The sequence below is a fragment of the Leopardus geoffroyi genome, chromosome A2 (genome assembly GCF_018350155.1).
Source record: "Leopardus geoffroyi isolate Oge1 chromosome A2, O.geoffroyi_Oge1_pat1.0, whole genome shotgun sequence".
Taxonomy (NCBI): domain Eukaryota; kingdom Metazoa; phylum Chordata; class Mammalia; order Carnivora; family Felidae; genus Leopardus; species Leopardus geoffroyi.
In genome coordinates this window covers 134,694,803-134,711,102 of record NC_059331.1, presented here as the reverse complement: position 1 = coordinate 134,711,102, position 16,300 = coordinate 134,694,803, and the positions used below count along the sequence as shown (strand labels likewise).

The 16,300-nt window shown below is 35.1% G+C and overlaps 1 protein-coding gene across 5 annotated transcripts in view; it reads left to right on the top strand.

Moving 5' to 3' along the window:
- TFEC (transcription factor EC) overlaps positions 1-16,300 on the top strand; it is a 146,456-nt gene that overhangs the window by 84,083 nt on the left and 46,073 nt on the right. For all 5 annotated transcript variants that reach the window (XM_045495381.1, XM_045495380.1, XM_045495379.1 and 2 more), the window contains exon 2: positions 6,324-6,572. In XM_045495381.1, the coding sequence (XP_045351337.1) occupies positions 6,324-6,572 (249 nt within the window). The remainder of the gene's footprint in view (positions 1-6,323; positions 6,573-16,300) is intronic.

Genomic DNA, 16,300 nt, shown 5'->3' with positions numbered 1-16,300 from the left:
GTCCTTCAAAGATTTTTTTGGTGCAACTACCTACTTACTTCTAAAATTTCTTTGTACAATATACTCTCTCTGTTGTTATCCACTGATGGGATATGAAACCCATACAAGAACTAGGTCAAAAGACTACAGTGTAGAACACTGAAAAGTAAATTGGAGCAATGAACTCATGTATCTAGGAGCATAATTTGAAAACCACTGTGTGAAAGTAAGAATGACTCCACATGGGGGCATAGAGAGTCCTTCTAGCCAGCAGTGCATGGCTGGCCCACATTACTCCACAGTCTTCTACCTACCAAGAGATCTTACACCCAAATGCAAATAAGGTCAATTAATAACATTTTGTTAACATTATTTAATTTCTAATGAAATCTTTGCTGATTTGTAAATTTGAACCCTCACAAGCTTGATCTAAATTCTGAGACTTAAAAATTTTTTTATTAGATTATCAGTTACCCTAAATCATCTTTTGTTTCACCTACTATTGTCAGAGAATGATAGCTGACTTTTTTTTTTATGACATTAGGCTGCTTTCTCATGGACCTCCATCAATTCTCTCGGTAATAAGGATTCCTGCATCTATTCTAGTCTAAAAACAAATAGAAAAAGGAAAACAACAACAACAACAACAACACAGATACATACATCTTGCCTTTGTGAGGTGATTCTCCAATCATGTTTCCTGAAACCAGGAGTACGCATTTTTTGCTTCCTGACCAACTCCTTCCCTTTAGTTTATTGTATTTGCAGGAGTTTGTGTGATTCTGATTTTTTAAAAAATTGTTTACCCATTAAGCACATAGCTCTAGTTCTCGCATTAGTGGTTCTAAACATTTGTGTAGCTCACTAATATGTTATTTCTAACTTCTTAAAAGATCATATCCCTTTATAAGAACATGGGAATCTAAACTGCATTTGAAATCTTAAAAAATAGACTTTTAAGCTAGGCTTTTTAGTTTTTTAACTCCAAATAATGGAACTTCTTGTTCACACCATAATTTCTATCTAAAGGTTAGTTTGAGACAATTGATATCAGGATGATGATCTTATCAGGTGACCCTCTGGATCAGTGTATCTGAACATGGAGTCTGCAGTGTAAATTGCCCTGGAGGCTGGAAGTGCTATCTAAGTGTCCAGTCACATTTGTACAAGTTAATGTATTTTGGACGTTTCACTTGCACTGATGCATGTTATGCTTTGGGCCTTTTTTCCGAAATAAACATAGTGGATGTGATGGTGCATCGCCTAGATGGTCAACTTCGCAACTGAGCCACTCTTCCCTGTGCCTGATCCTGCTTTCCTCACCCTACTGTGGCTCAGGTTCTGAAATCACCCACCACCCCCTGCCCCATGAAACCTCCCCTAGGCAAGTCTTAGGCTGTATTTCCTGGGTGACCCAAATTAAGAAAATATTTTTTTTAAATATGGGGATATGAAGAATTTCATTGCATATTTTACAAAAACTGCTTACTGGAATTTTGTTCAATATTTTGTTAAAGTCATCCATGAAAATATGCAGCTTATAAATTCTCAGGTATTATTCATAAAAATATTTGTCTCTCCTCAGAACTGGTATGATCTAATTACTTAATAAGAAATATATATTAGGTTGACCCACATGGGGCAAACACTATAGATCAAAAATGCTCAAATGTCTGCAATATCACAAGGTTCCACCTTATATAATATATATACATATATTAAACTTCCCATTTTCCCTTGGCTGCCAGGATGCTCATGGATAAATTTTTGTACTCAATTGAAATATTAATCTTCAGCCTACACTTCCTGGTATAAGTATCTCTTACCACATTCACACTTTATATTTATTTATAACAGTTTGGAAAATACGGAGACTATAAGTACATACATTCTTTTAAATGGAATAAAATAGACTTCTGCTTATAGACAGAAGCTTGGATTTGACCATCGTTATGTTTAGTTTGCAATAGCAGTGTGTCAGAGTGATAGTGTTCAAGCATAGTACAGAGTTCTGGGGATATGATTTACTTACTGCTTTTGTAAGCAAAATTTCCTTACATTTGGATGGTCTCAATCTCTTTGAAAGTCCAATGAACTAAATCACAGTCTACAGCTGCTCCAGTTTTTTAGGTATAGACTTTGATATTCTCGTCATGGTTTACCAGCTCTTTTAGTGGATTCCCAAAGCTCTCCATGGTACTATGAAAGTTATTAAAACACTGTACTTTAATGACTCATTCATTCATTCATTGAACACATGCGAACACAATTTTAATCACCTGCTGTGTGCCATTCTCTGGGTTATGTACAGGATGAATGGCAGTAAAGCAGCCAGCAAGGTAAACACAGTCCTTGCCCTTAGATATCTCATATTTTTCTTCTCTTTCTCCTCATATCTTTCTTTTTCACTAATTTTTTTTTAATGTTTATTTAGTTTTAAGAGAGAGTGAGACAGAGGGACAGAATGTGAGCAGGGGAGGGACAGAGAGAGAGAGGGAGACACAGAATCTGAAGCAGGTTCCAGGCTCTGAGCTGTCAGCACAGAGCCCGATGTGGGGCTTGAACCCACTGACCATGAGATCATGACCTGAGTTGAAGTCGGACACTTAACCGACAGAGCCACCCAGGAGCCCCTCTCCTCCTATCTTTCTAAACTTGGACTAGACCACAACTCTATGAAGGCAGACACTGTGGTTAGTTCCCTTCTACCTTCAGTGTACCACTCAGTGAATATGCATTTGGCGCTCAAAGCAATATTCTTAAATAAGTGGATAAATGAAGAATGGCAACCTATCATTTCATCGACTTTATCTCACAAAATACTGGGGCCTTCAGTAAAGAAATCCAATAGCTGGGTGGCTGTGACTTCAGGCCAGGCAATTTAAGAATATTTTAACATAGGTTGCATGTGGTTTAGTTGCTGCTTTACACTTACCTGTCTCATTGTTCTGGTATCAGTTCATTATTGAAGGAGATGGAGATTTTCTGGGCAGTAGTTTTTTCACATCCTATTACTATCTTTCCCTGCTCCACTAAGCTTTAATCCCTTATGCTTACCCTATGGATGTTCTATAACTGTTCTCTGACTGTCCCAGACAGTCTTCACTTTTGCCTACTAACCCATTGTAATTCTCTGTAAAAAACAAAAAAACAAAGAAACAAAAAAAAAAAAAACCCACAATAATTTAGGCATAATTAGGGTTGATCCCATTTTATATTTTATTCTGTATCTGTATAGAATGGTCTAAAGAGGAGATGGTAGTCTTGCTTTGAGAAAGGAAACATACTCATGTGAGTTCTTTTCGACAACTAACATTTGTGACCATCTCCGAACTTCTTGTCTTCTTTCTTGTTTGCTTTGATCTTTTGTATTTGAGATTTCCTTCCCTTTGCCGCATGTACAGGGCCATTTCCTTCCAATACCTGATTTATAACCACTTTCTCTTATAATTCATTTTAAAAAGCCACTGCTTTTTGTGGCATTTTTAATTCATTGTACGCAACCCTAAGCTTTGGCTTTGCACTTTAGTCACTTCAATTATTTATTCAAGGGCCAAGATTGCATAGTGTTTAAGAAGGCAGGTTCTGTATTCCAGCTCCATCCCTTACTAGCAGAGTGAGAGGAGGCATGTTATTACATCTCTCTGTCTCAGTGGCTTCATCTACCTAGTGCAGTGAGGATACTAATGATACTTCCCTCCTAAGGCTGTAACAAAGATTAAATGAAATAATGAATGTAAATAGCTTAGTACAGTGCCTGATACCTGTTGCATATTATTATTATTATTATTATTATTATTATTATTACTCTAATTGTATATTAATACTACCCACCTAGATCATAATTATTATTATTATAATTATTATTATTATTATTTTTACTGTAATTGTGTATTAATACTACCCACCTAGATCATAAGCTTGTAGAGCCCTGGGATCACATTTACGACTTCTCTTGGACTCTTGATGTAACACCAAATGAAATAAGTACTCTAATGAAGGCTCTTAGAGTCAATGGATGCAAAGTGAAAAATGAATTAGTTAATAAGCGTTGTAAATTCTGATTCAACACACTTTTCTCAGAACGGGAGGTATTTTTCATTTGTAGGTATACAATGTTCTTTAGTCTTCTGTCACATTGTATGATTTGTAAATCTGAAGATGCTATTTATAATGTATATTTTGTGTGTATATGCAGATTAAGAAGGATTAACTAAAACTGTAAAATAATCTAAATAGCTACCCTAAAAAAATTACCACTGGCATTTTAATGAAATGTTATTTTACAACTTTAAAGCTCATAGCAATATAATTAGTAATATGTGTAATCTTTATTACCAATCTTAATCTTTTTTATATGACTGAAAAATTATTTTATGGAGGTACAATTAAAATAATGCTAAAAATGTCAGCATAACAGAATTAAACTAAAGTAACTACTACAATATTGTACCCCAAACCAGCTAATTCAAATGCAAAATACTTTGTAAAGGCTATTTATCTGAGCTAATGCATGTTAAGGGATTTAAGGAGTAGTTTGTGTCGCTGAAATAAAAGGAAAAATAAGCACTGTACCGCAGTCTTTACTATTGTTTAACATGAGGGAAATATTAAATAGGTTTATATATAGGCCACTTGAGGAAAATGTATTAGAAGCCACATCACAGCATAGTAAATATAAAGAGGACAGGCAGGCAATACTGCTTTCAGAGTCTTTTACAGGAAAAGCTTGAAATGCTTACAATTGCCCTTGTGCAATTAATGTTAAATCGTTAACTGTGATAACTAACAGAATTTTAAGGCTGTGTTTTGAAAAGGGCTTTCAAAATACTGGATAGTTGTTTAGTTGACACATGACACTGGTTAGGTTTTTCTCTGAATGGTTCCTTCAATTCATAGTACTCCACGTGATTATTATGAAGTGAGAATATGGAAAGATTTAAAAATAAGATGTTATTTGTTAATTAATTAATTAATTAATTAATGTATGGAACTCTATACTGGGGCTTGAACTCATGACCCTAAGATCAAGATCGAATCAGATGCCCCTAAAAATAAGATTTTTAAAAATAAAAATAAGTCTAGCCCAGAAACTTTAAAAAATATGGAAAAGTAAAAAAAAAAAAAAAAAAAATCACCTACATATTCACCACCCATAAAGAATCACATTTCCTATTTAGTATATATATTTCTAGTTCTGCTCCATCTTGAATAATTTTTTAAAATATTTAATAGTGAGGCACCTGAGGGGCACCTGGGTGGCTCAGTTGGTTAAACCTCCGACTTTGGCTCAGGTCATGATCTCACAGCTTGTTAGTTGAAGCCCTGCGTAGGGCTCTGTGGAGACAGCTCAGAGCCTGGAGCCTGCTTCAGATTCTGTTTCTCCCTCTCGCTGCCCTTCCCCTGCTCACGCTCTGTCTCTCTCTGTCTCTCAAGAATAAATAATAAAATATTAAAAAAAAATAATGAGGCACACGTCGATGGGACCCTGGTCGCAGTTGCCTCCGGAATAATCACAGGCAGCTGCAGCCGGGCCTGGGAAACGACATGGTGAGCTTCCAGGTTCCATGCCGAGTGAGCCTGCACCGCTTCTGGACCAGGCGTGTGGTGTTGTCAGATGCTGGAATTGGGTCCCATGGGGAGAGAGCCGTAGCTAGGGTTAGGGTCTGGGCGAGGGACGTCGCCAGTGCCGAAGCCACTCTGGTCTGTTGATGGTGGCTCACTCGTTAAAGGTCTTGGCTCAGGTCATGATCTCACGGCTTATGAGTTCGACCCCACATCGACAGTGCAGAGCCTGCTTGGGATTTTCTCTCTCTCCCTCTCTCTCTCTGCCCCTCCCCCATTGCTCTCTCTTTCTCAAAATAAATAAACGTAAATATATATATATATATATATATATATATATATATTTAATAAAAAATAGTTGTGATTACGTCCCATAGAATATTTTTTGTAATATAAAAAATCCAGGAAATACATATTATATGAAAATTACTAATAATAGTGAATCAGCTATATTTTCCTTGTATTATTTTAGGCTTTCTTTTCTGGAACCTCAAAAAGTATTGGGGCTTATGTGTTTATCCCAAATTTTGGTTCGGCTGCATATTATTTTGAGGGCTATTCTTTAAAAAATGAATTAGCACTAAAAATATTTTAGTAAGTTTAAATTACTTCTTAAAAAACTATCACCTACTAGTATCTTGTATAAATTATGACAGAAGCACGAATCATAAATTTGAGAGAAGCAGATATTGTGGTGTGTCTGTCATAATTCAGTTGTTGAAGGTGGAACTCGAATTCACCAAATGTTACCACACGTTTGTTCTGTTTCTATTTTGTAGGTCTCAGCACACCTGGAAAGTCCTGCGAAGTCCCAGCTACAGAAAGTGCAGAGACAAGTAAAACCCTTCATGACCCTTGACTACCAAATCGTCAACCAGACTCTTAAACGGTCACAGCCTCCAACGCCAAGCAGTGCACTTCTGCTACAGCATGGGCACCCTTCTCCCGAGAGTGACACTGGCCTTACTGGAAATCCACTCACCAAGTTACTAACTCTTGGGAAGGAAGATGACAATGTGGAATGGCATGTATGTCTAATAGCTACTTATGAAAACCTATAATCAGGTTTTGAGGAAAAATGTAAAGAAATTGAAGTCTACATTTTTATAGTAAACATTCCAAATTCAAATGCATTTAACACAAGGGATGTCTTCATGGATTCATATATAATAGTTAGTTATGCACATCTTAATTACTATGCATAATAAAATATAACAACTCATTTTTCAATACTCGTTTCAGTTATGTATCAGTGTGAGTCAAACTAAGCTCTAACAGTAATTTATATTAGAGAGATTTAGCTTTGTAAAGATTTCCTGGCATATTTAGTTAAAATATTTATCAATAGTTATATTATCTTAAATACCCATTAAAATAAAATAGGAAGAAGTTTTTTAAACAGCAGTCAATATGTGCTCCGAAATAAGACTAAAAAGCTTATTGCACTTAACATTTTATGGAATCGTATCTGGATTTCTTACTATTAATTATTTACTCATTTATAGTTTTCACAAATACATGTCTACCATTTACTAAATTACAGGAATTTAGAGGTGCCAGGGATACAAAATGAATAAAAATGTGTGATGTCATGGGGTTTATATTTATTGTGACCTGCTTATGAATGAATCTTCAAAAAGTACTGAAGAATGAATTGAACTGACAAACCACTAGACCTGGGGAAAAAGACTTCTTTTAATACCTCAGGGCAGAAAACTACATTCATAGCTGAAATTTCTATTCCTTTCTTTTCCTTTTTTTCCATTTGATTTGTTAGATGGAGCCATGATCCTATGATCTCCCACGTTTAATCTCCCAATCTACATTCCTGACGATTACTGATTTCAGGTTGCTGCTTTTTAGCTATTAAGTCTGTAGCCTCCAGTCACCAAAGAGTAATGCTCAGTATCCCATTATGTGAATTACAAGTGACAGAGGAAGATTTCATTTTTTGCCAATTTTACTTTAATCTGGAAAAGGGAAAATAATAAGGATCTGGTAGACTGTTTAATAAATATAAAACAACCATAAAACAGGAGTCTTTGAAATCCAAAACTGAGCATAAATCTTTACATGTATATTTACTTAAACTTTTCAGTAGTGGATATCTAAGGAATTTTGTTTAAAAAAGTGAATGTAGAGGTAGGTTTTCTATTCACTCTAAGAAGATCATAAAAATATATGTAGGATGAAAATCATCTGTATGGTAAATATTAGAACTCAACCAATACAATTTATCTTACAACCCCCTTCTTCCAAAGTTCATTTCATGGTGCAGAAGATTGATTTCTAAAGGAAAAAAAAATCCCAAAGGATATGCGTATGCCAGTCCTAGGCAAAACCCAGAAAATTATCTTATCATGTATCTTATGAAATATGTTTTCTAAAAAATAAGAAAGGATAAGTAACATATATCAGTGTTCTCAGTTTTTCTTAGTAAATGTTTTTATTCTCTAGACACACAGGTTACTTTTTCTTTTATAACTTTTCACATTTTAAAGGAAATTTGTTTGATCGTAGTGGTCTTTTCAATGGTGTCAAAGTTGCATGTCTGAGAATGGTTGAAAGCCTCAAGAGGTGTGGAGTTCTAGAGGCGATGTGCATATTGGCTACAGAAGATTTTTTCCTATTTTTTTAAACCGTTGTATTTTCAACTAGGTATATAAAGTTTCTTCTATCATTAATGTCTGTTTAATCATAATGTTATCCAGTGTGTTATAGTTTTAATCAGTGTGTGTTCTCTTTGATTCGGCTTATCAAGTGCGCATTTTCACATCTGGCAACCATTCACGGTCTTGTTATCTTTCATAGCTAAGATGTATCCTATGTTGTTGCAATTTCCTAATATTCTTTGATTCGTGCTAGGCGTCCATGTCACAAAGCAGCAAGTGTGCAGTCTTTAGAGTCAGACCGTATGGGGTTAGAGCTACCACTTACTAGCCGCGTGGTCTCAATCCTTAACCTTCCCAGCATTTCTACGACTTGAAGAGTTGTTTTGATGCTTGCATTTTTAAAGTTCCAAACACAAAGGCAGAGTGGGCGCTCGGGAGAGAGTGGCTGTTGCCATCCTTTGGTGTTTCTTTCTCCTAAGCTTGTCTTCCTATGACATCAGAGAGCAGTTCATTAATTCAGAGAAGACCTCAGAAAATATAGCTACCACAGAATAAGTCTGTGTAGAGCATCTTAGATTCAGGATTTGGGGGTTGGTATTAGGAGTAACTTGATGATGATGAATGGTTTCTGAGACAATGAAATAGAAAATCAAAAGAAGCTTTTTTTTTTTATCCTGGGCTTTTCCAGGATAAAATCCAAATTTGTACTCATGGCGCACAGGACCCTTGCACACTTAACCCTTGCCTCCTGATCCAGATTTATCATTCGGCGGCCCCATGCCACTCTGTGCTTCAGTCATATGGGTTCACTAGTGATTCTCACTAGTGGCCCAAGTTCTCTCCTCTCCTGTCCTTTCTTTACCAACTACTCATTCAGTCTCCAGCATTTGGCTAGATAATTGTAACTCTTCAAAATTCATTTCAGGTTTCTTCTCTAAGGTGCTTTTACTGGTGGTTCTCTGTGTAGAAGAATGCTTATTCTCTGCCTTTTCATGGCAATACCTATATCATATGGACAAAAATTGCACTAATCATAGCATTTTCACAGCACATGCTACATTTTAATTATTCATTGTCTTGTTTTCTTATCTGTTGTATCTCGTAGGAAGTATAAGTTGAAGGGGAGAGAAAAAAAACATTAGCAAATAATTATGATATTATGTAGAAAGGACAATGGTATAAATAGGAGCATGAAAGTGCTGTTCTTATTCAGAAATGTCAGTAGTAAAACTTAGTCAGAGAAAGTGGCTAGTGGGGCATTTAGCTAGATGAGATAGCACCAGTGAAGAATAAAGACGGGGAACAGAAGAAAATGAGGTGAGCAGAAAAACAGTAGGCAGATTGTGGCAAAAGGTGACACCAGAGATATAGGCAATGGACAAATCACGGAAAGGTTGGCACTCTATGCTCAGCATAGAGTGAAAGGTTTAAATGTGGGGTTTGGGGTGACATAATTGGATTTGACTTTAATATCATTGTCAGCTATGTAGGGGAGGGGTCCTGGAGGGAGAAAACCAGTTGGGAGGTTATTTCTATAATGCAGTGAGAGGGGATGTGACCCTCTATTAGAACATGTTAGAGTTGAGGTATCTGGGAGACCACCATGTGGAGATGCTAGTGACAGCTAGAGATCCCAGTTTTCCCCGAGGAGAGTAGTCTAGACTGGAGGAAAATAGTTGAGACTTGTCAGCATGTGGGGAGTACTTGAAAGCTCAAATGAGAAAGAAAGCTCATGAGAGCTGTGAAGAAAGGATGGGATTGAGCCATCAACAATATTTAAGGGGTGGTCAGAGAAGAGGGGCTGTAAAGGTAAAATAAAAAGATAGCGAGTGTAGTGTCCTCGAAGCCAAAGAGTTAGTTTAAAGAAGGAAGGAATGATCTAAATGCTCTAGTAGCTGAGTCTAGTAAAACAAAAGCTGGTAAATATCTATTGAATTTGGCAGTCAAGCAGTCAAGAAAATGGCAACAAAAGGAATGTCAGTAGGATGGTGGGCAGAAATCATTCTACCACCCTGAATTCAGTTGACAGAAGATGGAGATGTTTAGGATGGCTAGGCAGAAAGATAACAAGGCAAAGACATAGACAGTCCTAAACTGAAAATTGTTTAGTTGATTTGCAACAGGGTCTAGATTGCATCTAAAAGGAAGATTGCATTTTGATGAGTGAGATAATGGAATTTAAGATTTTAGAAATGAGTGGTTTAGAGGATGACAAGACTCAAGGCCTGTCCTAAAGAGTAGGTGAAGAGAAGACTAAATTCAAATTTGTGATTTTGAGAGAAGTGAGTTCAAATATTTAACTGCAATTATTGATTTATTTTTCTGTAGAATTCTGACAGATTGTTGCTGTAGATATTTTCAGGTGTAAATGAATTTATGATCATTTGGTATTATTTTTCTTTTAAAATTTTATCAAATTTTATATGGTCTAATATTAACATTGCTGCTGTAGTTTCCTTTTAGTCATATTTGTGGGACATCTTTTCACTTTATTTTCAGCTCTATCTCTTACATTAGTTAAATATTACAATACCTCTTACAATTTGAGAGATAGTTTCTTGAACAGTGTGTTAACCCCTTTACATTCTTGTTATTACTATTAGGTTTTATTTTTTTCATATTTTTAAATTACTATACTTTGATTATTTGTCATCTTTTTTTCTATCCTCCATTGAACAAGTTACGTTTTTCTTGTTTGTTTTGTTACTCTAACTTTTCAAAATGCATAGTTATATTTTTTCTATATCTATCTCATTTTTCACAAAGATTTATGTTGTATCCTTAAGTAAAAATCTTCCTGTATATGGTCTTACCTTATCCTTCTTGTTCTCACCTATCTTCCTGTACTGATATTTTATAGTATCTCTCTCTCTCTTTCTTTATCATCTCTCTGTCCATATTCTCTTTGTTTAGACCACAAAAAAGTTACTGTTACTTACTCATTTTTCTTATATTTTGTATAGATTTCATACTTTTATTTGTAATCTAACCGGAGTATTTCTTGGAAGAGTGTTTTTCTTTTTTTTTAAATGTAAATTCAAGTTAGTTAACATACAGAGTAGTATTGGTTTCAGGAGTAAAATTTAGTGATTCATCACTTACATATAACACCCAGTGTTCATCATAAAAAGTGCCTTCTTTGATACCCATCATCCATCTAGTCCATCCCCCCACCCACCTTCCCTCTGTCAACTCTCAGTTTGTTCTCTATACTACAGTCTCCTATGGTTTGCCTCTGTCTTTATCTTATTTTATTTTTCCTTCCCTTCCCCTATATTCATCTGTTTTGTTTCTTAAATTTCACATATGAATGAAATCATATGATATTTGTCTTTCTCTGATTGACTTATTTCATTTATCATAGTATACTCTAGTTCCATCCACATTGTTGCAAATGGCAAGATTTCATTCTTTTTGATTGCCCAGTAATATTCCATAATATATAAATATATATATTTATATATATTATATATATACTTATATATAATATATATTATATATTATATATTATATATTATATATTATATATTATATATTGTATATTATATACGATATATATATACCATTACTTCTTTACCCATTCATCAGTTGATTGAAATTTGGGCTCTTTTTTTAATGTTTATGTATTTATTTATTTTTACAGGGGAGAGAGGGAGACAGAGAGAGAGAGAGAGAGAGAGAGAGAGAGAATGAGCAGCAGAAGGGCAGAGAGATAGGGAGACACAGAATCCAAAGTAGGCTCCAGGCTGTGAGCTGTCAGCACAGAGCCCAATGTGGGGCTTGAACCTATGGACCATGAGAGCTAAAGTCAGACACTTAACCGACTGAGCCACCCAGGCTCCCCTCAACCTTTTTTTTAATGTTTATTTATTTTTTTGAGGGAGTGGGCTCTTTACATAATTTGATTATTGTTGATAATGCTGCTAGTAACATTGGAGTGCATGGCCCCTTCAAATCAGCATTTTTATATCCTTTGGAAAAATACCTAGTAGTGCAATTGCTGGGTCATTGGCTAGTTCTATTTTTAACTTTTTGAGGAAGCTCCATACTATTTTCTAGAATGGCTGAACTAGTTTGCAGTGCAAAAGGGTTCCCCTTTCTCCCCATCCTTGCCAACATCTGTTGTTTCTTGAGTTATTAATTTTAGCCATTCTGACAGGTGTGAGGTGGTATCTCATTGTGGTTTTGATTTGTGTTTCCCTGATGATGAGTGTTATTGAATATCTTTTCATGTGTCTGTTAGCCATCTGGATGTCTTCTTCCAGATGGAAGTAGACTACAGAAAAGTATCTATTCATGTCTTCTGCTCATTTCTTAACTGAATTATTTGGTTTTTTAGGGGTATTGAGTTTGATAAGTTTTTTATAGATTTTGGATACTAACCCTTTATCTGACATGTCATTTGAAAATATATTTTTCCACTCCATTGGTTGCCTTTTAGTTTTTTTGACTGTTTCTTTTGCTGTGCAGAAGCTTTTTATCTTGATGAGGTCCCAATTTCATGTTTGCTTATTTTTCCCTTGCCTCTAGAGACATGTCTAGTAAGAACTTGCTGTGGCCAAGGTCAAAGAGGTTGATTCCTGTTTTTTCCATTAGCATTTTGATGGTTTTCTATCTTACATTTAGGTCTTTCATCCATTTTGAGTTTATTTTTGTGTATGGTGTAAGAAAGTGGTCCAGGTTCATTCTTCTGCATGTCGCTGTTCAGTTTTCCCAACACCATTTGTTGAAGAGACTATCTTTTTTCCTTTGGATATTCTTTCCTGCTTTGTTGAAGATTATTTTTGGGACCATACATTTTTGGGTCCGTTTCTGGGTTCTCTATTCTGTTCCATTGATCTATGTGTCTGATTTTGTGCCAGTACCGTACTGTCTTGATGATTACAGCTTTGTAATACTGTAATACAGGTTGAAGTCCAGAATTGTGATGCTTCCAGCTTTTTTTTCTTTTCAACATTACTTTGAGTATTTGGGGTCTTTTCTGCTTCTATGCAGATTTTAGAATTGTTTGATCTAGCTTTGTAAATAATGCTGGTGTTATTTTGATAGAGATTGCATTGAATGTGTAGATTGCCTTGGGTAATATAGATATTTTAACAGTATTTGTTCTTTTAATCCATAAGCATGGAATGTTTTTCCATTCCTTTCTGTCTTCTTCAATTTCTTTCATAAGCATTCTATAGTTTTCAGTGTACATATCTTTGACCTCTTTATTTAGGTTTATTCCTAGGTACCTTACAGTCTTTGGTGCAATTATAAATGGGATCCATTCCTTTATTTCATTTTCTGATGCTTCATTATTGGTGTATAGAAATGTAACAGATATCTGTACATTGATTTTATATCCTACAACTTTGCTGAATTCATGTATCAGTTCTACCAAATTTTTGGTGGGGTCTTTCATGTTTTTTACATAGGAGTATCATGTTGTCTGCAAAGAATTAAAGTTTGACAACTTCTTTGCTGATTTGGATGCCTTTTATTCCATTTTGTTGTCTGATTGCTGAGGCTAGGACTTCCAGTATTATGTTGAACAGCAGTGGTGAGAGTGGACATCCCTCCTGTGTTCCTGACCTTAGGGGCAAAGCTCTCAGTTTTTCTCCATTGAGGAGGTTATTAGCTATAGGTCTTTTGTATATGGTTTTTATGATGTTGAGGTTATGTTACTTCTATCCCTACTTTCTTGAGGGTTTTTATCAAGAAAGGATGCTGCTTTTGTCAAATGATTTTTCTGCATCTATTGAGAGGATCATGTGGTTCTTATCCACTCTTTTATTAATGTGGTATAGCAAGTTGATTGATTTGTGGATATTGAACCACCCCTGCAGTGCATAAATAAATCCCACTTGATCATGGTGAATAATTCTTTTTTTTTTTTAATTTTTTTAATGTTTATTTTTGACACAAAGAGAGAGACAGAGCATGAGTGGGGGAGGGGCAGAGAAAGAGGGAGACATAGAATCTGAAACAGGCTCCAGGCTCTGAGCTGTCAGCACAGAGCCCAATGCGGGGCTTGAACTCACAGACCGCGAGATCATGACCTGAGCCGAAGTCGGACTTTCAACCGACTGAGCCACCCAGGAGCCCCTGAATAATTCTTTTAATGTATTGTTGGATTCGATTTGCTAGTATCTTGTTGAGAATTTTTGCATCAATGTTCATCAGGGAAATTGGCCTGTGTTTCTTCTTTTTAGTGGGGTCTTTGTCTCGTTTTGGGAAGAGTGTTTTTCAAAGGTCTTTTTGCCTTAAAACCTCTGAGTTTTTATGCCTAAGAACAATTTTATTTCACCCACCTACTTATAGGATATCTTATTAGTTATAAATGTCTAGGTTCAAAGTTCTTTAACTTTAATACTTCAATTATCATCCCATTGTCTTCTTGTACCCAGTGTTGTTGAAAATTTTCATTCTAGTCTTTTGTAGATCTTTATTTTTAAACTTCTCAAACTTTATAAATGTTCTTCTTTTGTCCTCAAACCTCGTGCTTTCCATACCTATTATCCCCATTTTGATTGAGTCAAAATAATTTGTTCTTTCTTGCATTTCATTATCTTCATTTATCATTTTGAGGATGCTTATTCTGCTGATTTGTAATTCTTTTTTCTCTTTTTTTTGCCTCATATGTTATTTCTGTTTCATCTGATCAACATTTTGCGTCTATTGTCTTTTTAAAAATAACAACTGAATTCTTGTGATTAATTATAAAGTTTCCTAGAAGCTGTGGAGCGAAGTTTTTGAATGGATGTTAGATCTCAAAATCAGTTTACATAATGGAGGAATCAACGTCATCAATAAATTAAGGAAAAAAGACTGTGATGTAGGTGGATGGCAGAAATGAAGGTAGAGGTGTTAGAGAAGCAAAGAAGAGCCTCCAAGGAGGGTGAACTTTCACACGTAAGAAAGAAAGGTTTTCTATTGAAATAGGAGAAACCTAAACATATTTACAGGCAACAGGGAAAAATTAAAGATGCAAGAGAGTGGGTCATTTGTGATGTAAGTTTCCAGAAAGAGAAGAGATAAATGATATATATAATTTTTGGTGAAAATACTAGAAGTTCCCAATAGAAAAGCATTTACCATGAATTGTGTTTAACATCCTTCTTTCCTCTGGTCTTCTTTACATCTGTTCAGTACAAATTTGCTGTCCATGAAACGGTAAACATGAATGAGAGAAATATCATGAAATTAAATTTTGAGTTTAGTTACAATCAAGAATATATTTTAAAGCTTTCACAGAATGTACTAAACAAAAGAAATAAAATATGCATATTTATTATCCTAGGTCCTTTAAAGATCTCTTGATGCACATGGAATAATATGTTAAGTGCAGACCATATGTGAAATCTAAAAACAAAACAAATAAACAAACAAACAGCAGAATCAGACTTATAAATACAGAAAACAAACTGATGGGTGCCAGAGGAAATGGGAGTGGGGGATGGGTAAAATGGGTGAAAGAGAGTGCAAGGTATAGGCTTTCAGTTTTGGAATGAATAAGTCACAGGAGTAAAAGGCAGAGTATAGGGAATACTGTCAATGGCATTGTAATAGTGTTGTGTGACAGATGGTAGCTGTACTTGTAGTGAGCATAGCCTACCATATAGACTCATTGAATCACTGTGTTGTACACCTGAAACTAATGTAACAATGTGTGTGTCAACTATACTCAAATTAAAAAAAAATAAAATAAATAGATAAATGAAATCCAGACCATAGTCAAAAGCTGCACTCTTGAATATGGTACTCACTAGCCACATGTGGCTATTTAAATTTAATTTTCAATTAATTCAAATTCAACAAAATCTTTAAAAATTAAATCAAATTAAGTATTTAATTCCTGAACTTAAATGTTCATTGAGACAATTGAATGGATACAGAAGATGTGCTATAGATCTATATCAATGTCTATATCCTCTATTTCAATACAATGGAATATTACTCAGCCATAAAAAATAATGAAATCTTGCCATTTGCAGTAATGTGGATGGAGCTAGAGAGTATTATGCAAAATGAAACAAGTCAGTCAGTGAAAGAAAACTACCAGATGATTTCACTCACATGTGGAGTTTAAGGAACAAAACAGATGAACATAGGAGGAAAAAAAAGAGGGTCAAACCATAAAACAGACTCTTAATGATAGAGAA